General features: G+C 41.3%; 1 protein-coding gene across 5 annotated transcripts in view; it reads left to right on the top strand.

The window, feature by feature from the left end:
• The window catches only part of CDK6 (cyclin dependent kinase 6), a 98,294-nt gene extending 78,637 nt beyond the window's left edge, over positions 1-19,657 (top strand). For all 5 annotated transcript variants that reach the window (XM_053409356.1, XM_053409359.1, XM_053409358.1 and 2 more), the window contains 3 exons: positions 8,986-9,036; positions 16,807-16,942; positions 17,579-19,657. In XM_053409356.1, coding sequence (XP_053265331.1) covers positions 8,986-9,036; positions 16,807-16,942; positions 17,579-17,725 — 334 coding nt within the window. In that variant the 3' untranslated portion in view covers positions 17,726-19,657. The remainder of the gene's footprint in view (positions 1-8,985; positions 9,037-16,806; positions 16,943-17,578) is intronic.
• Positions 19,658-22,140: the final 2,483 nt, after the last annotated feature.

Here is a 22,140-nt window from a genome sequence, read left to right as displayed (position 1 = left end):
CACAAATAAAACTGCCTATATATTGAGATCATCATTATGCATTAATTTCAGAGTGCCTGAGCCTTGTGCTCAGGCTTAAAAGAAAAGCAACAGCCAGCAGATCGAAGGCATATGGAAAAGAGAATGGGAAGGATGAAGTTGCATCTTGAAAACAGGTGGCTCCTATTTAGCCCTTAGATGAAAATCACTTAGCTTTTCAAATACATATAGAGGCATGTAAATAACTTAACATTCTTTCCCCCCTTTAACTCATTACTTCTTGAGGCACTTCAGGTATATCTAAGGAGTATTTTTAAAAGCACGTACAGGCGGCAGTGACCATTTTGCATGGGGGTTCCATTCCTACCTGCCCGTCCCCCCCCCCCATCAATGGAGCATGCATAAGCCTGCCCTGTTCTGCCCCCTTCTGGGTCCCACAGGATGTGTGCAAAATGGTCACTGCCTGTATGCATGTTTCAATATAAGACAATAACAAAGTACTTCATAATTTTGATGTGAAATCAGACTCCATGTAATTTTGTCAAACAAACTGATTTAGTTAAATCAGAGCAGCCAAACTGGATGAACTCAACACATTTGCCTAGTCCTTCCTGCTGAATACTGTATATGGTATTGTTTTGAGCTCAAATCACTATGGTATATACTATGTACAAAATATCAATTTTCTGTCTGCTGTCATGAGAGCTCTTAATTTCTTCTGCATGTGTTTAGTAAGCTTTGATAAGGCAAAGCAGCTGCTCCAAATTATATATTTTACCTCATCTTGCTTTCATGGCTTTTATGCCAAAACCCAGACAGCTGGTATAAAAGTTGAAATTTCACCTTGTGCTGCATAATAGCATGGTATTTAGTGTTGTAACGGTTTCCGATGCTTTTATTGTTTTGAAAGTCTAACCTTCTTCTGAAGCCCTTTGCTAATCGCCCATGTTCCATTAGATATAATTTCAAACGTTTGCTTTATCTGGTTTTTAACTATAAGTGCAGGCCACACTGTGAGCCATTAATTATCGCTTGATATAAGCCACAGAGGTGGTACCAAGTATACCTTGATCAACAAGCTGGGCAAATTAAAAATGTACATCAGTGGAAAACTGAATCCGGCATTCACACTGTTACTCAAGCTATGCCTGTTTAAATTAGGTTACATTATTTTTGTTTCGTGGCAAAATTCATATATTTTTAAAAGGAAGTGGTAGAGAATAAGGAAAGATCAATGCTGTTGATGGAGGATGCTACCCCATTACCACCATACAATTAAGATTCTGTTGCTAGACCAGTTGGATTCTGTGTGTTTCTGGCAGCAAAAGGGCATTCTCAGCCCCCTAATAAAAAGTACAGTAGACAAACCCAAGAGACCATTTTGGTTTTTTAAAGGGTTACATGGACAACATCTGCCTTTAAAAGCGAAGGACCATAGCTCAGTGGTAGAGCATCTGCTTTCATGCTGAAGGTCCCAGGTTCAATCCCAGGCATCTCTGAGTAGGTCTGGGAATGCCCTGAGGAGTTTGAAACCTTTCCCCAAAGATTCTGTGTTGCATTGTCCCAGCATGCGTGACTTAATCCATGATTCATTGCTACTTATAAAGCATTTAGCACAGTTTTTAATTCTATTTTTCAAACACCGGTGTTTTAGTGATAGAAACAGAAGATGGTGTTAATTGTTCTTCTACAAGGTACTTGTAACATTTGAGGTAACCAATAAGTTGACTGCTTTTGTTTCTTTTTTTTCTATTTGCTTTTTGCTCTGGTGTTAGAAAGGCCTCAAGTAGGTAAGAGTTAACTTCCTTCATGCTTTCATTCATGTGTGCAAAGGCTTTCAGCTGATACAAGTAGGAGTATGTTTGGTTAAGCAAAGTTTATTCCATGAGAAACTGACCTACTGGCATTAAACATTTGCTGTTCAAAGGTTTCCCATCATAGCAGTCTGATTAGAAATATTTTCAGTTGGTGAGGCCCAAAGCAAATATGTCTCAAACTTGGAAGGTAGAACTAGGTGTTTTTAAATAAAAAACATTCTAGTATGTTAGAAAGGAATGGTCTTAATATACAACTGGTGGGACTATACATCACTCTGACAGCTCCATAGTAAATTGGCACCCCCTCTTTTGCTGTTACAAGTATGTTTTGATCAGTGAACTGATCATTGGTTAAAGACTTAAATTTATGAAATGGTCATTCCAGATCCCTTTCCACAAATGACCATTCAGATAACCTGAATGCTGTCCCATTGCCAGTTTTGAAATAACATTGGCCTTTGCGCATGGAACGGGAGGCACCTTCATGCCCTTTGCATTATGTAGCAAAATGTCTTGGACTGGCCCTGTTTTCAAAAGAAGCAGTTCACATGCTTATCTGAGAATCATTGGGTGATGTACAGCACATTTTCCAAGTGAAAGAAGAAAACAGCTGTCATCATATTCACTTAATGCTGATGTTAAGTGGTCCTTACCCATGATCAGATTGCAAGTGAAATAGGAGAACCCAAAAATAAGATAGTAGTTTCTTGGGCTAACACAAGTTATAGTCCACAACATCTGGTGAGTAGCCACATTGGCTAACATATTGAATTAGAATGGAGGTCATACTTTGATCATCTGTAGAATTTTACATTACGTTTCATTTCTGAATTGTTTCTGTTTTAATTGTGCTTCTTTTTCCTCTAACCATCCAAAAGGAACCTCTAATCTTGTTGTTGTTGTTGTTTCCAGCTAATTCTTAGAATTCGGGACTTCTCTGCCCAGCCAGAGTTTGTGGAGTGTCAGCTGGTAAAAGAAGCGCTACATAGTTAAAGTGAAGTTCTTCTTTGTGAAAAGTTCCAAACCTTTAAAATTTTGCTCATCTCTGTAAGACCAAAAGAACAAACAGTCCTAACTAATGTAGGGATTAACACAGTTTGGCACAAACTGCTCATCAAGACTCTTAGTTGCTTTGCTACAACCAAGTAGCACAGTTAAGCACTCTGTGACTGGGATGGGGGACCTGAGGTCTTCCACATGTTGTTGGAGTCCAGCCAGTAGGGCCCGTGGTCACGGATGATGGGAGCTGGGGTTCCACAACATCCAGAGAACCACATGTTCCCCATCCCTTCCCAATGAGGTCGTAACGCCGAAGAGTCATTGCATACTTGTAAGGGAACCACAGGTGCAGCTAGAGCCTTCTTTTCCGTATTACCTGGTGAAAAGGCAAACAAGATTTGAAAACTGAATCACAGTTTTTTGCATCGGCCTCTAGGAGCTGCACCAGTAAAACTACAAAGCAAGTTTCAGCTTTACAAGATTCCTTATCGCGCATGTAAATAGCTCATTTGGATAATGGCCAAGGTGTGTAATCTCACTCTTTGATTTTTTTTAAAAAAGTTTTTCCCCCTTAGAAGGGAAGCGGAATCTAAGCAGACTTGACTATAATCTTCATGGATTCCTTATCTTGTTTCAAGGTTCATTACCTACTGAAAGGGTTGACATAAAAATACAGTGTCTGTATTCTTTGTCACCTCCCAGCTTCCCACACTGATCTCTCTAGAACAAATCATATGACCCTTTGCAAATGGCAGAATGAGAGCTAAGAACCCCAATGTTTCCTTATAAAATGGATGCCCGGTAAAGCTGTCGTTTGATTGCTGCATTAGCTTCTCCACTTACCAGTCAGCATGCAGTGAGGTTTGTACATTTTCTAGCACACCACAGTATAAATTGAACTAAGAACAAGCCAAACAAAACACTGGAGTGACCCAGTGAGACGGATTTGATTCACATCTGACCATGTGAATCAACCTTTCTGTCTGTCTGTCTGTCTCTATTTTTTTTATAAGCCACTTTTTTCAACAGCTCAGAGTGCTCAAGAAAGAATACAAACTATATGCATGAGAACAGTATAAATCAAAGAGCAAAACTAAAATTAAATACAACACAGCTGAGCCAGAATAGCCACTAAGAATCACAGTCAGTCACTTGTCTGTTGACATAAAAATGTATTGCACCCTTTCCAAAATCTTGCAAAAAACGGGCTTTCTTACCTCAGTGCATTCCACGGTCTGACACTCCACATAGAAAAAGCCTTTCCCCTAGCTACAGTTGTAATGATCAGACAGTGCTCAGGGCTACCACCCCCATCTTAATAGATGTATAGCCTCATATGGAGCATGTGTGGCAAGACAGTCCTTTGAGTATGTGGGTCTCATGAAGAGGTTTAATCTTGAAACCAGAGCCTTTGCAGATCTGCAGCTTTTTATGTAGTAAAAATTAGTCCAGATGTCCAGATGTAACTAGGGGCTCATCCACACCCACAATTGCCCCACCACTTTCCCCGGAGTAAACCTGTGGTTTAGTGCTGAATCGAAACAAACGGCAATTGAGTTTTCAGCAGATTGCTGTTGGTTCTGATTTAGCGCTAAAGAGCAGGTTTCTTGGGGGAAAGCAGTGGGGGAAGGGAAAAACCACTTGGAACCATGCCTAGAAAGCACGGGACAAGTGGTTCTAGGCACAGGACAAGCAGAAGCATGGACGAGTGCTAACATAGTACCCTCCAGAGGCTATGGAACTCCACCTCTCATCAGCTCCAGGCAGCATGGTTCATCCCTGATTTGGAATGTATCTTCCAACCACCTCCCATTATTAAATGGCTCCAATATCTGTTTTTTTATGGAAATAACTCAGTAATAACTGCTTTGCGCCCCAGTGAGTCTTGTATTTCTTGAGCTTGAAGCCATTCTGTAGACCTCTCTTGAAACTCACAGGGAAGGATCAAGAATCCCACTGGATACTTCCAAGCTTTTTTACATATGGCTGAGGTAGCTTTCTGGACTATGCACTATGTTGTTATTATTTATAAATCATGCTTCAGAAAGAGATTGTGCATGTATGCCTCATGGGTATGTATCAACATTCACTTTATTCTGGATAATAGTATCTCAGACAACTCTTTCCTGTTCCAGCAACAGCTCATCTGGCTATAAACTCTACTTCCGCTTATACATGTATATGTAGGGGGAAAGGCAAACATAAAGTGTATATCTTAACAGTGAATGTTTTTAAACGTTTGCAGTAACATGTGAAGGCTGTAGCCAATCACAAAGGAAGGGTGACAATTGTTCATGCATCTGTTGAATGTCCAAAGTGCAGACCTACACTAGGCTATGTGGAGTCCATAATTTCAGACATTCTCCAGATGCAAATGGGATCATAGACAGTTTCTGCTGTTTGGACATTTATCTGTAACAGATATATAATACTTCATTTCTGGGTGATAACATAATGTTCCACAATCTATAAGAAGGGTCCTGGCATTGAGAAGGTTGTTTTGGCTGTTTACCTATACTTTTATGCCTTACAGCCAGGGTTGTGCCAATAGCCATCTCTGCCAAGGAAATTTACCTACTGGGATTTGGTTAGCAGGCCTTGTTCATTTGACTTTTGGAAGCACATCACTGAAAACATAACCACCACCAAAACCAAAAATCTTTAAAGACATTAGAAGCAAGAAACCAGCTTGGGAGGTGGTGGAGTGGTGAACTTCATTAGTGGTTTTTAAACAGAGGTTGAATGACCACCTGCCAGGGATTCTTCAGTTGTGATTCCTGCATTGCAAGGGGTTGTATCCTTGGGGGTCTCTTCTAACCGTAATTCTATGATACTTTCCAGTTTTGTGCTCTACTGCAATTGGACTTGGTCACATTGGGCTCAGATGCAAACTTAACACTATCAGATTCCTGCCATTTCAGTGTGCTGGATGTTGTGGTAATTTTTTGTGCCATTTCAGATTAAACTCATATTGACACCTACAAAATGGTAGGCCTATTTCTAGAAGTAAGCACACATTCAATAGAAATTTTCCCCCATCTAGCTGTGGCCGAGTCATTCTTTTTTATTTTTGGTAAGGAAATAACGTTTGCTTGTAATCATGCTTAATAGCGACATTCAGATGAACTTCCTCCTGCACTGTGTCTCACATCAACTTGCACAGACATAGTAACTGAAAGGAAAGAAGAGGAAGAAGTATCTGACCACACTGAGAAGTTTCATGCTCACAGAGAGACAGCCAGGAGCCAAGCAGAGCTCATTACAGGAGCTTGCATTTGACTAGAAGTAGGTAACTCAAAGTGGGTCCAAATTATGCAGTGCTGTCAGCTGTGGCTTGTGAAAAAATTTCCCCATGGTTGGTTTAGAGCTGTAAAAACGAGGCTGTATCTCAAGATGCTGAAAATATTGAGGATTTTATTTTCAAAGCAATCCCTCACATTTCAGCCAATTATTATTTACAGGTATTCTGCCGGGTGCTTTCCAACTTTTGCATTTTTTGCATTTTTGTGTACAGCACAAAAACAGAACTGAGGAGAGCCCAAGCAACATTAGAGAGGGATTTTGTGAGATTATCTCACTTTGGGGCTGTGACATCTGCTAGTTCCTTGCCTGCCATTTGGACTCCCTGGGGTCAAAACACAAAGACCTACTACTGGAAAGCAAACTAGGGTATTTGACATTGTGCTGTCATTATTTAATTTTGTGGAAGATCCAGACACCCGCATTCAGTAAGCGTATCAGTTCTAGGGAAATCACATGTTCCCAGGATATAAGCTGCAGTTTGCTGGGAAAATATGATTTCCCCTTGTCTGGTACATCTGTTTCTGCTTGGTGGTTCCTCCCCATAATGGGAGGTTTCAGTTTTAAATATTCAATTTTAACACTGTTTTTATGGAGGCTAGACTAATCCAGTAGAGGGGGGCCATAGCTCAATGGTAGAGCCCATGCTTTGCATGCAGTGTTCCAGGTTCAATTCTAGGCATTACCAGTTTAAGGTCAGGTAGCAGCTGATCCCAAAGATGTCTTCCTCAGAGCTAGTTAAGAAAACTGTGTTTTGTTGTTTTGTTTTGTTCTGTTCTGTTCTGTTCTGTTCTGTTCTGGTCTGTTCTGGTCTGGTCTGGTCTGGTTTGGTTTGTGTTTTTTTTTATAAAGATATTTATTAAGTTTCCAATTTTATACAAACAAAAAGAAAAAAGCAAAAAAGTTCAATACAGTTCACAATACTTAATTTTCAATGACATATTTCCCTGACCTCCTCATACCTCCCCTTCTTGTATTCCAATTCAATTTACTCAGCAAATCCTTATCTCAAAACATTGCAGCTGGAAACCCCTTAATTTCAATCCAACATCATTCAACATTCTTTAATTTTACAATATTTCTGTAAATAGTCCTTAAATTTCTTCCAGTCTTCTTCCGCCGACTCTTCTCCCTGGTCACGTATTCTGCCAGTCATTTAGGCCAATCCCATACAGTCGGTTTGGTTTGGTTTGGTTTGTTTCAGTTGTCATATTACCATCATTCCTCATTGTGTTGCTGTTGGTTTCCACAGTTCAGGAAGGTTGAGCTTGGAGCTGTTGCTTCAGTAATAAACCTGTTCAGACTGAGAGCTTATCAGAGGAGCTGGAGGTTCCACCCCTTCCTGGTTCTTTGTCAGGACTTGACTTACACATGCTTCTCTCACCTCTCAAGTAGCTAGTTGAGAACTTTGCTGGTGGCATTGAAGCTCCTGCCTGGAGTGTCACCTCCTCTAATCCTGTGGCCCTGGGGGGTGATTGGCAGGGTGTCTGGCGGTGGGCCAGGAACCAAGGCAAGCAGTATTGAGACCTCTGGTCCTGGGGTGAGAATATCCAGATCAGACAGCTGTTCACGGAGGGAGGGGAAAATAAAAATAGAGAAAAGCCAACCCCACTGCTGCCTGTCTAATTCACCCTCCTAGTAACATGGTTGTTGTTTTTTTACAGACCACAGAATAGAACCACACACATCTTGGCAAATTAAAGCAGTTGTTCCTCAATAAAAATGTTATAAATTCTTCCATCTTCCAATTCTGTAGTGAGTTGCTTACATAGTCATTGGACTGTGGTGGGTTAAAAAAAAAAAGATTGCTGTTATGGAGTTCCTGTCATTTCCTTGAAGGTGACAAAAATATTGGAAGGTTGACGACCACAAGCAGACATTTTAATTGGGTGATATGAGTGAATTTGCAACGCTCTTTCGAAAATATTTGATGCTGGATTGTGGAGAAAGTAAGAACATCACGAGAGGCAGCTACCATCTTAGCTGGCTATACTGTACTAACAATGACAGAATCCAGATATTTGTGTTTGGAAGTTATTTCTCTTGGTTTTCATGTCTGGCTTCCAGCCCAGAATTTGAGGCTGCTGTATTGGCAGTTCTAGAGGGTCCCACGTGGCTCTCCGTAGTGTATTTGGATTAGAAATGGGAGGTCTTGTTTTTCTCCTAAACACTAGTTTCCCTTTCCTATTGTACATACTTGGTGGATTTTGTCATGCTGTGAGGTGGTTTCCAATGAGTTAATCTGTTGAAAATGCTTTGATACTCATGCCTGGCTCAGGATGAGTCATTCTTAAGGAACTAAGTATAAGGCTTGCAAAAATAGGCTTTCTACCTTTAATGCATGTGGCTTCCTTGTTGCAGAAGACATAAATAGGTTCCTCATATTCACAATTAATTTTGTTTCTATTGTTTGGATAAGGAATAGCCCTGACATTGGCTTGTACATGGAATGTAGCTCTACTCATTTCAAATGCACAACTTACGGAGTTGCTGTCAGTGGCACTATTAAACCCAAAGCATTTGTTTTAGTCTTATGAGACACACATAGAGCTTCTTTTTAAAAAGACTTTTCAGCTCTCACTTGGGAGAAAAATATTACCTATGTTGGAAATGGTTTGGGAAGAGTGGATTCTAACAACCAGCTTTTTCTCTCTCAGTGAGCATTGATTTTTACAATCTCCAAGTGGTGGGAAGCAACTGAACTGTCAGAAGGGTCCAACAAACCCCACAGCTAGCATATGTTGGATGGATTTCAAAATGTATTCTTTTGGTTCGTCAGACACTGAAGAAGCTAAAGCAGCCAAGACTGGGAAATACATAGGAAAGCTAGATGAAGGATGTTTAAAAAAATTACTTCAATTACAGAAGGTGTTTCTGTTTTTCTTTTCAGGGCTCTTTTTCGTGGAAACTCGGATGTTGATCAGCTAGGAAAAATCTTTGAGTAAGTAATAGCTTCCTGCATTTTTTTCACATAATTAATTTTTAGTGCAATAAGTGCACAGGAATCATTCATCTGTTGCTGAGTCCAGATACTGCCCTTCTAAATAAAACTTCTATCTTACTTTCCAAGCACTAGATATGCCTTTTTTATAGGAGGGGCAAATCCCTTTCTTCAGATTGACTGCTCTATAGAATGTCACTACAGGAATGTCACCAGCGTCTGTTGGCTATTGCCTTTAATGATGTTGGTGACAGCAATGCAAATCCCCCTCCCCACTTAGTGAAATTCTATTATTTCATTTTTTTAAGAACAAACATGTTAGCAGTCTCTTCCATGAGACTTCCATGAGCAGTCAGCGTTCCATGAGAAGTGCCACAATTTTGGAATCAAATGTTCATCCTACAATTGTATTGAGTCTTCTTGCTTTTTAAATTCAGAAAGTGGCAAGGCTTCCCCCTAGTGCCTTACAATTTCAGGAATTTTTGTACAGTGTATTTCTTTTCTAGGTGTACCCTAACCTGCTATGTAGAGGCAGCACTGGATCATCCATCAAATCTCTTTGCTTTTGTTTCATACTATGGCATAGCTGTGATGTGGTCTCCTTTCTCTTCCTTTCCCATCCATTCTCCTTACCTTGTGTTCCTTGCCTTTTTAGATTGTAAACCTGAAGGCAATTCCCCCGTCTCCACACTTAAATTGATGTGAGCCAATTTGCCTGCAATGATGGGTAGATGGATGGTTGCATACTGGCTGGTCCTTCATCCCTTGTAGCCAGGCCGTCTCCTTATGTATACATTATGTAAGGGATGAGAAACTTCCGGCCATCCAGAAGTTGCTGGACTCCAGTTCCTATCAGTCCTAGCCAGCCTGACCAGTAGTCAGGGGTTGGGAAAGTGAAGAGTCCAAGTACATCTGGAAGGCCACAGGTTCCCCATCACTGCTTTATGTGTAGATAATAGTTTGTACCACTGCAGCAACTGGCACTGGAGTACCCAGTCTTGGGACAGTTTACGGAGGATTGCTCCTATTGAATAATAGAAATTCTGGGCTCCTTTGGGAGAAAGGGCAGGATACACTTTTAATAATTAAATTAAATTAAATTAAATTAATCACCTTTGGCACTGCAGTGGTCCGCTGCTTGATACACTTGTAGTCGAAATGGGACTTTATTTTATGATACATATTTTAAAATCCTAATTCTATTTGTTTCCCCTAGTTAAGTCAGTATAGTGTTTTAAAAATTGGGTTTGAGTGGCAAGTAGCTTCTGCTCTAGTCCTCTACTTAGAGTTCTCGGTTGTTTGGCACAACAACCTGCAGAAATTAAAAGAAAGACTTCCCGGTGCCTTTTTAACACACTTTTTAGGAAACCCTTTATTCAGCCGTGGAAGAATGACCAAGCTATGGATAGCATAGGTCATCAGTCTTGAAGAGCGGCTGCATGCATGAACTGCAGGCATGAATGGTAGAGAAGTGATGCTCGGCAAACTCAGGATGGAGAATAAAAACAAACACTGTATTAATAGGGAGCTTAAGCTGCTGCTAGGCATTAGTGTGCAAGCCTCTAAGCACTGACTTTTACTTCTTCGTTCTCTCCTTTCCGTTTCTTATGCTCATTTTTATGTAGTCTTTCTTACTAGATTGTGCACCAGCCCAGGCAACATGACCAATGGTTGTTTTTGACCATCAAGCAAGGAAGCCTGGGTTGTTGGGGATTTGTTTGTTATTGAATTTATATCCCACCTTTCCTCCCAAAAGAGTCCAGGGTGGCGATATATCACCGGAAATCTTTAAAAATAAAATGAGTGGCCTATACGTAACATAAACACAGGATATTTTAAAAGTTAAAACATAAATGCTCCAGATCCACACATGTAGCAGACTTCTACAGCATGCATCAGATGGGTAGATGCCCACTGAATGCAATGAAGAAAGAGGGTGAAAGGGAGAAAAAGCTCCTGCTCTTTACTATGCTCATATTCTTCCCAACCTCAGTTTTACATTTTTTATTTCTTACTGTTGACAGTTTAGTAACATTTTTATTTAAGCGCTATTCTGTATATTCTGTCAGCAATATTCCAGTATATTGAGAAGGCTACAGTATGTTGGGGCGCTTTAGTTTAGAGAAAGGTAAGTAAAGGGGGATATAATATGATATATCTGAATTTATTGATTATTTATTTAGCATAAAACAATGCATGGTATTGAGGAATTGGATAGAGAACTCATAATAGTAGAACCCGGGGTCCATTCAACAAAACTGAATGTTAGAACATTCAAGACAGATAAAAGGACATTCTTTTCATCTAGTACATGGCTAAACTATGGCAAGCAGCTGCTGCAAGATATAGTGACAGTAACTGGCTTGAATGGCTTCAGATTTGCAGGGGGATAAGGCTACTAATGGATGCGGGTGGTGCTGTGGTCTAAAACCACAGAGCACTTGCGGATCAGAAGGTCGGCAGTTCAAATCCTCGCAACAGGGTGAGCTCCCGTTGCTCAGTCCCAGCTCCTGCCCACCTAGCAGTTCGAAAGCACATCAAGTGCAAGTAGATAAATAGGTACCGCTCCGGCAGGAAGGTAAACGGCATTTCCGTGCGCTGCTTAGTCATACTGGCCACGTGACTCGGAAGCTGTCTGCAGACAAACGCCAGATCCCTCGGCCTATAGAACGAGATAAGTGCACAACCCCAGAGTCATCCGTGACTGGACCTTATGGTCAGGGGTACCTCTACCTTTTAAGGCTACCAATGGCTACTGGTCATGATGGCTAGATTTTACCTCCAGTACCATAGGCAGCATGCTTCTGGATGCTTGTTGCTGGAGTATACAAATGGAAGAGTGCTGGGACACTTATGGCCTTTTGTTGTTGGCTTTTTGGCTTCCCATGGGCATATGGTTGGGCAGCTGAACTACAACTCCCGTCAGCCCTAGGCAGGCATGGCCAATAGCCAGGGGTGATGGGAGTTGTAATTCAGAAACATCTTGCGAGCCAAAGGTTCCCTACACCTTTGGAAGATCATGGCAAGGAAAGGAAATCTTATTTTCTCCAGACCAATTTATTCAGTTCTGAAAAGCCACTTTTTCAAAGAGCTTTTTAGAAAAGAGTCAAACAGTGCTTTTGCCAAACTTATCACTGTCCAATTTTAAAACTGTATCGTATCTGTTTCTGGAGATTTTTATTTTGGACAACACGATTTCAATAGCTGGTTTTTGTCTTTACCAAGTTGGCTTCCATTTCCTGTGTGCTCTGCCCCACTGTATGTGACTCATCAGCATGGCTAATTTGTCATGCCCCTGAATAGCTTTTCCTGCGCAGTCTAGAAAAAGTCAGCCTTCAGTGGTTTGGTCTTTTTGGCGCTGGGAATGATCCCTTCAGTTCATTTATATATGGCTTTACTAGATAAAGAATGCTTTGATATGTGCACTGTGCGTTTTTTCATGGCATAAGAAGCATGGCTGCAATCCTTTTTTTAAAAAAAATAAAGAATACAAATTATTTATGACATTTCTGGTGGGGGAAATAAGCCAGGACATGGCTGAGCAGCCAGAAAACAGCTTTTTCTATTTGTTTCTAGTGGGTGCAATTACCTGTGTGGAAAAGAATTTCCCCATGAATCCGAAAGAGAAAATGCTATGCCAACTTGAGCAGCCACAAGACATTCATTATTGCAAGTCTTCTTGCAGCGGCAGGGAAATGGCCAAGTCTCTTTTCCAGCTGTACTTTACTGTTTCTAGCATTTCTCTTGCTTCAGAATAAGCTTAGTAGCACTTTCCTGTTTCCACAACTGGCAGTCCCAAAAATCTAATTGATAGCACAAAGATGCTGCTTGCATCTCTGAGTGGGCACATACATCACAATTTGTTTTCTGCTGACTGGAGTAGGACCAGGAATGGGCAGAAGATAGATCAGGCTCTAAGTTGTAGGTCTCTGGGTGCTTTGAAGTATGTTGACAAGGGTTCCTGAATCGGAGCTGTTTAACAAATATTGATGTTGATGTTATATTGATTTATATAACCTAGGTTTGATTATGCATTCCTTTTATATTGTACCTCACTGTGGGATCATTTAAATCAAGGGCAGAAACCTTTAAAATAAGTAAATAGTAATGGCGACAACAAAATTAGTCCTCCCCGCTTTCCAAAGAGAAGGGGCAGGAATAGAATTCTGTACAGAAGGACTGTGCCCTTGATTCAGTTCTGGTGCTCAAAACAAATTTCTGGACTCCAAATAATTTAATTCTAAGTGCTTTTAGCACTCGAGTCTGGTTGGGATTCTAGGGGGGGAAAGTAGATTCTGCAAGTCTAAAGCCTGCCCATCCCTGGAGTATGTTATCCATGGAAATCCTATGCTTACACAGGTGCAATGCATAAAAAGAGATAAAGCAAAGCATAAGGTAAGAAGCAACTCCTTTCTCTTTGCAATGGGATATGTGAGAGGAAACACAGCTTCCACTTTGGTTGTATATATCCACCTCCTCGAGACAAACTGTTGTGTAATGCTGTCTGGGCTGTTTCAACTCCTTGCCCTACAGTTTCCTGCAACGTTTTAAGCGAGAGCCATTTCTGCCTCGCCTCTCATTGCTCTTTTTGTGATGTTGCTTATAGAACCAAGGGAAGTGCACCAAGTAGTTCAAGAGGCAGCAAGTAGGAGTGGTCGCTGTAATTCCCAGGGTAATTGTAAAGTTCATTTGGGATTATAGAATCCTAGGGCTGGGCTGGACCAAAAGGCTATCTGACCCAACTTCCTGCTGTGATGAAGGACCATCCCTCCATCCATCTGCTACTTTCCCATACCTTTTGTTTATTTTTCTCATGCATGGGCAGAAGGGCAGCTGAACAACCAAATGCGTTGAGCACCTAGGAAAAGTGTTGTAAAAATACCAGGACTGCAGTCCTGAACACATTCGAGTGGAAGCAATTTCCATTGCAATCGGTGTTGACATCATCAGTGATGTTGGTTTTCTGGGATAATTTGAGTGGGAAATTAGAATGCATGTTAGGATAATTTGTATAGGGAAATTTGCATGGGAAAATGTTCAGTTTGCATCAGAAAAAAATTATCAGATCCCCTAGAGTATATTCTGATTTAGTATGTTGATGTTACTTGCATTTAGTAAGCATAGCAAAATAATTAGAAATGGCCAACCTCACTTTATACTGTATTTGCATTTGACAACCATTCATTGTGACTAATGAACTTATGAAACATGGAATTTTTCTGTGGAGAAGTAAGCGCTGGAAAGGTGTCCTGCCCACATCACTGGACATCACTATTTACTGCTATATTCTTTATTTATTTGTGACTAGTTCTCAAGGTGTTGATTCATATATATTTACATGAATTGCAGTTAGGTCATGTGTTTTGCGTATCTGTAGGAAACTTTACAGCATGCTATCTATATGCTGACTGCATAATCTTGTATTGCCCTACACTTCGGAGATACATACATGTAGCTGCCATCATGTATGTCAGTCCTGGGAGTGTGATAATGAAAAACAGCAGTTGTGGGAAGCTGAAGTAACTCACTGTCAGTCACCTAAAAAAATACATGATGAATACATGCTAATAATAATAAGTATTCTTATTGTTAGGCACTTACAGTGTGTGTGTGTGTGTGTGTGTGTGTGTGTGAGAGAGAGAGAGAGAGAGAGAGAGAGAGAGAGAGAGAGAATGAATGAATGAATGAATGAATGAAAAAAAGATAGGACAGTCCCCGTCCAAAAACTCAAATCTTAATAGGAATGTGAAATACAATACAAAAGAAGAATGGAGAGGGAAGAAGAAAACAAATAATAAATAATGGCATCACTAGGCGTCCACAGTTAATGTATATGCAAATACTTAAGCCTTTATATGCTAAACCTGCTCAACCTCTACTGAAAAATAAAATAATAAACTGATAAAGTATTGGGGTTGTATTCAATTAAGTTTTATTCAGAGAATATTTTTTTCTGTAAGCCGCCCTAACACCTGCAGGTTTAGGGTGGTGTATAAATTCAATAAATAAAATAATGAAATAAAAATAATGAAATACCTACTGGAATTAATGGCCCTGTTAGCTGTGCCTATGGATTTTAAAGGATCTACTCAGAATAAGACCATTGCAAACTATTTGTGACATTTTTGGTGGGGAAAATGCATTGAATACAACCTTTCCTCATTAATTGTAGTTATAGTTTTGTTTCATTTCATATTGATTTCATTTTTACTTATTTTCACTTATATCCTGTTCAAAACCTCCCAGCAGTTCACCTGGGCCTCCCAGGCCGCCTCTCTTCTCTGGGCTGGGCTTTAATAAGATACCAGCATCTAGAGTGTTTTGTATCCTCTGGTTTTTTCCTGTGCTTCTTTTGCCTCTCAGCTAATCCTGTTATAAGGACATTCCGTTGGTGTTATGTGCCATCCCGGGGTATTTTTATATTACATCGTGGAGGAAATTTAAATATCACGGGGGAAATTCTGCATTAGTGTAGGTTTGGATTTTTAAAAAAAACTGACATAAATAAAGCCGCTTATGATAAAGACAGTTGCAACAGAGGAAGTTGAAAGCTATATTTTTTTATTTCTGACTGTACGTTTAATTTGCTAGTAAACTATGCATGCAAGACTCATGAGTTTGCACAACGGTCACAACAAAATCAACATGCTTATGGGAGGTCTTCAGCACTAGGAGGGATCTGCAAGGTTATCCTGTGCCTTGTGGTTATTGGGTAGCCAAAATCAGCACTCCTGACACCTGCAGAAACCTCCCCCTTGAGATACAGTAACAGCTTCACTAGACATGCTCACTAAAAGAACGGTTCCTGGGAAACTAGGGCAGTGCTGCCGCCTTGTGGCCCAACACAAACATTTCCTTCTTGTTTCCCGGCCTTCCACGTGGCTTTGTGCCTCAAAGGAATACTAAACTCAATTGCAAATGCCAGTTTTGCTTTTAATCTGGAATGAAATGACAGCTGAATATCTCAATGAGGCGTCCATCAGGGACCCCTGCTTCCCTTGCTTTCAGCCTGCAGCCCTGTTTTTTAAACCTTCTGCCTTGTCCATTTAATTCCCAACTGCAATCAAAATTAGGTACAGCATGTGTAACTGCATTTGCCTACATTCCCAGGCAGGGATCTCCCATTCTTCTCTCTCTCAGTTGCTTTTCAACATTGTCTGTTTTGGATTCTAATCTCTTTGGGTACAGACACCTGTACGTTTCCCCTTATGTGGCCATAAGCTGCAATGCCACTGAAAAATAAGAACAGTGATAATAAGTAAACTTTGATATATCCTGATACATTGAGGTTTTTCTGGTTGCAGTCCTAACCCACTAGCCTTGGAGTGATCCCCATTGAATTCCAATTGGCTTTTGCTTTTTTAACTTTGGGAGTAGAGGGGTGGAGGATTTTGGGGGGCACAGCTGGCTCAGCCACTAGGAAGACTGAATCAGCTGCTTCAGGCAGCAGAAGCCCCCAAGGCGACAGCCCTGCAGACACCCACCCCACCTGCTTCAGCGCAGAAGCGGTGCCAGCGTCAGCTGAAATTGTGTGAGGTCTTGCTGAGTGTGCGAGATCTCACATGATTAGCATCAGCGATGGCACCAGTTTGGGGGAAGTGTGCTTTAGAGGGATAGTGCCAGGGTGTGGCACAAAGTGCATTTTTCAAGTGGGTGAGATATGTCATCAGATAGTGAAAAAGAAGCGCAGGGGTGTGAATGAAGCAGGAAGTAGTGGTGCTTTTCTTGGAGTTAAATGCCTGATTCTTTCTTCCTTTCTTCCTTGCACAGTGCAATTGGGCTTCCCAAAGAAGAGGACTGGCCCAGTGACGTTGCCCTCCCAAGGAATGCTTTTCCTGCTAGAGATCCACAGCCCATTGAGCTTTTCGTAACGGATATTGATGAACTAGGCAAAGACTTGCTGCTTGTAAGTGTCTGCTCCACTGAAGCTTTAGAAACTAGCTGCTGCCAGCATCACGTGACCCAAACAAAAAGCAATATGCTTTATATCTCAGGTTAAGAACTTAATTCATTCTGGAGGTCCGTTCTTAACCTGAAACTGTTCTTAGCCTGAGGTACCACTTTAGCTAATGGGGCCTCCAGCTGCCGCCACGCCGCCAGAGCACGATTTCTGTTCTCATCCTGAAGCAGAGTTCTTAACCTGAGGTACTATTTCTGGGTTAGCGGAGTCTGTAACCTGAAGTATGTAACCCGAGGTAGCACTGTATATGAAATTAATAGGAGTAGTGATGATGGGTGCAAATGTCAGAACCTCTGATTATATCTTTTAAAAAATATCCATAAATGAAGTGTGTTAAAATCTTTCCTGCTCATTTTGAATATTAATAACTATAGTGTTTTTTCTCTCCCACATGGTGTATTGTGGCTGGGTTGGAAGCAAGGACACAAAACCTCAGTTTTCCCATTATTTTCCTTTAATAAACGAACTGCTGCCATTCTTTGCTAAGCTTTTAAGGGACAGTATCATAAGATGAGCCTTGCTGTTGTCTCAGACTCCACAGTGCTTTCTAATTTGTAATTGTCTCATTTTCCCTACATACAGAAATGTTTGGCATTCAACCCCACAAAGAGAATATCAGCTTACGATGCCTTATCTCACCCTTATTTTCATGATCTGGAGAAATGCAAGGAGAATACAGACTCTGATTTGTCATCCCTTCAAAACTCCACTGAGATGACTACACCATAAGGCTGCTTGAGGTCCAACTTACAGATGAACAAAATGTAGATGATAAGGTCACCGTTGAGGGTAAAAAAACCATAGCTGTCTGACTGAAGGTTATTCCTCAGAGGCTCTATGCGTTGTCTGAGTGCTTTTTCGGGATGATGACCTGCTTGTCCTCGGAAAATGACCAAGTTGCCTTCATCAAAGCAAATGCAAGAGTCCAGGTTTCCAATGACTCCCTCTGTGGCTTGATGTTTGTTTAGTTGACCTGAGGATCACCAGGTGAAGAGAAGCTGCTGACCAGTTTTTGCTGCCATTTTCTTCTTCCTTACATTGAATGGTGCCGTCGTGGATTAGAGAAATCCAGTCTCACTACCAAAACCTGACTTAACCTCGGTGTCTAGGTGCTGAAGTCTGATTTGGTACTCCTTTGGAGTTAACGGTGATAGTCTGTTTGCTTTGCTTAAAAAAATGATTTCAGAAAATTACTTCCTTAAAAGCAATATTTGAAAGAATGACATTGAAAATACTGAACCTCTATACAGCCTGCAGTTAAGAGAAATGTGTACAAACACATCTGGCTATTGTAATCACACAGGAATGTCCTTCCCTGATAGGAAACATGAGATGATAATTACGGCATTTTGTTGCTAATCACAATAACTTGTGTCTCTAGTTTAATGCACAAGGGTATTATTAACAAGATTGTGCACATATGGAAAAGGGAAAAGGGGTTTCTTTAAAAAAAAAGAATGTAAGGATCACTTCTCTAGTCTGCTGACGTTATTATGTCAGTGATCGCAAAGTGTAACTTCTTTATTCATCCTTTCATGATACTGCTGTACATCTTCAGCAGTGATACATTTCCGACATCTATCATGCCCAGTTAACATGTTTAAATGGGTATACGAAAAACCAAGTGTTCCTTTAGCATTACCTCCATATTATTTTCAGCGAACAATGAAAAGCACATGCTGAAATGTTTTCCCTGTCTTTGGAGAACAAATCTGACTTCACAATCCTATTGTCACTTACCTGGAAGTAAGATTCATTGAACTCAGTGGGTCTTACTTTTGAACTGACAGGTATAGGGTTATAGTGCAAGGATGCAGTCCTGTGTGCTTTTTCCTGGGAGTAAGCTACATTGAGCACAATGGGACTGACTTCCGAGGAAGCATGCATAGGATTGTGTTGTTAGGAGGCAAGTGCTTGCTACAGCATTGCTTAACATACAAACACTGAACGCCCTACCCACAATAAACCTCAGGCACTGGAGTGCACGAATTGTCCCTGCATATCAACCTCAGCTCCTTTACATTTCATGTAATTTAGGATATTTTATTTTTCTACACCGTGAAGCAGGAGGAGCCCTTCTGAATCACCGTTTAGATTGATCGCTTTGCTCTGCTTTCTCTGCCAAACATGCCAGCCAGCTTTATTCAATAATTCACCTAGCTGCCTTATCACAAATACTTTAAATGTTACATTAAATTTTGTATATATTTTAGTTTTAAGGGTTTTTGTTGTTTTTTAAAAAATAGAATTTTAAAAAGAAAATTTATTTTTGTAGTATGGTTTTGATGAAATATTTTTTATCCACGAGAGAAAGATGTACTCCTAGCCTGGTTCTACTGTAGTGATCCAGATGTAACTCTAGGGAAATACTGCCCAAATGTGTTACAGCTGTAACAACAGCAACAACCAGAGGGATAGGTGCTGTTGGAAATAACTGGTGGCTAGTACTGTTAACACACACAATAATTATTGCTGTGCTAACCCATCCTTTTGTTTTTGTCGTTTTAATTTACTGGGGGCCGAAATCTATGGGACAATTGGGCAGTTCTGTCCTTGGGTGCAATTTTCTCCCAGGGGACAGGCTGACCAGTATTAGACCCCTAGCATGGGGACAGGTGGCTTTAACCCTTTGCATTACCAATCTGGAGTGGGGCTCTCCCCCCCACACACACACACAAACACCAAATCTGTTTAAATGGGACCTTTCTTTGCAATGCAAATTACAAGTGCAGGGAAGCCCGATCCAGATCAGAATGAGAGCACATAGGGTTAAAGCCCGCTAGCCCCATGCTTGGTTGCCAATCAGAATAGGGAGGCCAGCACTGGATATGAGGACCTATACTCAAGGGCAGAACTATGCTGGTAAGGTCACTTGTAATTTGGCCCTGAACTGTATCAGCCACTCTTTTGTCCTTGCATGTTCACTTGTAGGAGATTCCTCCAACATTTTCTGGTGCATTCTCCATGCAGCAGCAGGGAAATGGAAGGATGTTGGTGTGCAAAAGTTCTCCAACACAGTGGACTTTCCCCCCAGGTGCTGCTGCTCATCCTTTGCCCTAAAGCCTCAAATGAAGTGTAGAGAAAGCTTTCTTTTGGGTGTGCCCTGAGCATCGCATGGCACAAAAGGTTTGCTTTAGGTGCAGTGTGTAGCTTCACTTTGCATGCTTAATTTTCCTGGTCTTTAAGTAGTGGGCACGTAGATGCCCAGTCAGAGCAAGGGGAGGGGATGACCCTTTTCTACCACCAACATCCCATGGTGTGATCCTGACTAAAATTGCCCCCTCGCCCCCCATTGCTTTTTTGGGCACAAGGGAAGGTGCTATTGGCACAAACAACAACTGTGCGGTGGGGTTTTGATTTTACTCAATATCACATTGCAAGAGTAAAGGGGTAAAAAAAATCCCCACTGTAGGTAGGCCTGATCACGCCCTGCCCCATACAGATGGCATTCAGAACTATAAAAAATTAAGCTCACAGGACCAAACTATCCTTTCATATGTCCCACTGATGCAATTGGCGAGGTGTGAAATTATTCTGAGTGTTGCCACTAGGTGGTGCACATTTCCAGAATTTTGAAGGAAGCATCCCTTTTTTATGTTCCTATAAGCCAAAGGTCTATGATCAAAACACCTTTTACAAAAATCAATCAATGTATGTAGCCATGAGTGCCACTATCTCTATGATACTGTTTTTCTTATCTCTGAAAAAAATGTTATCTGCATACAGCCCAAATTAGCACTTTCCAGGACCTGTAATTTTTCCGTAATTGAAGTACACCTGCATCTGGGAAGGACTATTGGGGGTGCACTGTAAAAAAAAAAGAACGCTATGCTATGGAAGTTTTCTGCCACTTAACAACACATCTAAAAGTTAATTTCCAGAAGCTGAAATCATCCGTTTGTCATAGTATCCGTAACAGCATGTCACTAAAACTTAACCTGCTGATAGTTGATTTATGGTAGTCACAGGGCAGAGCGATGTCATGACTTTAGGTCATGCCAGGTCCCACCATCTCACAGTTCATAGATGCAAAAGCACCTTGCGTGACCAGTCGCCAACCTCAGTCTCTTTCTAATCTACCCAAATTGCTGCCATGTTTGAGGTGTAACCAAGCTGCCCAGGAGAGGATTGGGGAGACACCACAGCTCAGGGACAGAGCACGATCTTTTCATATGGAGAGTCTCTGGTTCAGTCTCTGGCAACTCTGGAGAGCACTGCCAGCCAACACAGATGGGAGCAGGCTAAATAGACAAATAGCCTGACCTGGTATAAAGCTGTTTCCTGGGTCGCTGATTAGAGAAGGAACCTTTCCATACTTCCCAGTGTACTCCCGGTTACTGGCATATTAATCCTGTCATTCAGCTGCTTATATTTTTGTTTGACTATCCCCTTTAAAAGTGTGTCTCCCCCGACACCAGGTGCCACAAAGTATAAGTTATGGACCTCTGTAAGCTTTAGGATATGTAACTTTGTGCATATCTGTTCATTCAGCACAGGAATGGAACTATAAATGCTTAGGGCACCTCTGCATAGGAAGCTCTCCTGCCTCCAGTTAAAATCTTTGGCCCCAATCCAGAGAGCCCCTCTAGAACGCACAAGGGCTTGGGGTGACCAGTGGGGGCCCTTGCTTTTTCCACTTCAGGCCGCAGTTCCTTATGCTGCACTGGAAGGTTCCCTGGTGTCTGAGGATCAGTTTTTCAGGCAGTTGTGATGAGATGGAAAAGAATCAGCCCTTGCTGTACACGCCAAGCCCACCAAACACAGCTCTCTGGATTGGGATCTAGAGCACCAAAGCGGGTGTTCAGGAGGAGTCTTATGTGGGAAAAGAAAAATACTTTGCAGGATAGGACATCCCTGTGAACCCAGACCATTCAATGAATTTTGTGGGATATTGCATCAGCTACATGGTTCTTGCCATTTGCCATGCAGGTGGGATAGGTCAACACAGGCTCTGACTACTTAAGCATGTGCAGTGTGCAATCCGAGGCATAAAGCCCTAGGCTATGTTGTACTGTACACCAACATCCTCTGCCCCATTGGAAGGTAATACCCTGAAGCTCTCATATCATTTAGTTCAGCTGCTTGGGTTAGCAGAAGTCACAGACTGGCCCTTTGCTTTGTTTGGTATCATAGATCAGCCTTGT

The sequence above is a fragment of the Podarcis raffonei genome, chromosome 12, assembly GCF_027172205.1.
Source record: "Podarcis raffonei isolate rPodRaf1 chromosome 12, rPodRaf1.pri, whole genome shotgun sequence".
NCBI classification, from domain to species: domain Eukaryota; kingdom Metazoa; phylum Chordata; class Lepidosauria; order Squamata; family Lacertidae; genus Podarcis; species Podarcis raffonei.
Note: the sequence above shows the minus strand (reverse complement) of the source record. Positions and strands in the feature narration are given on the sequence as shown.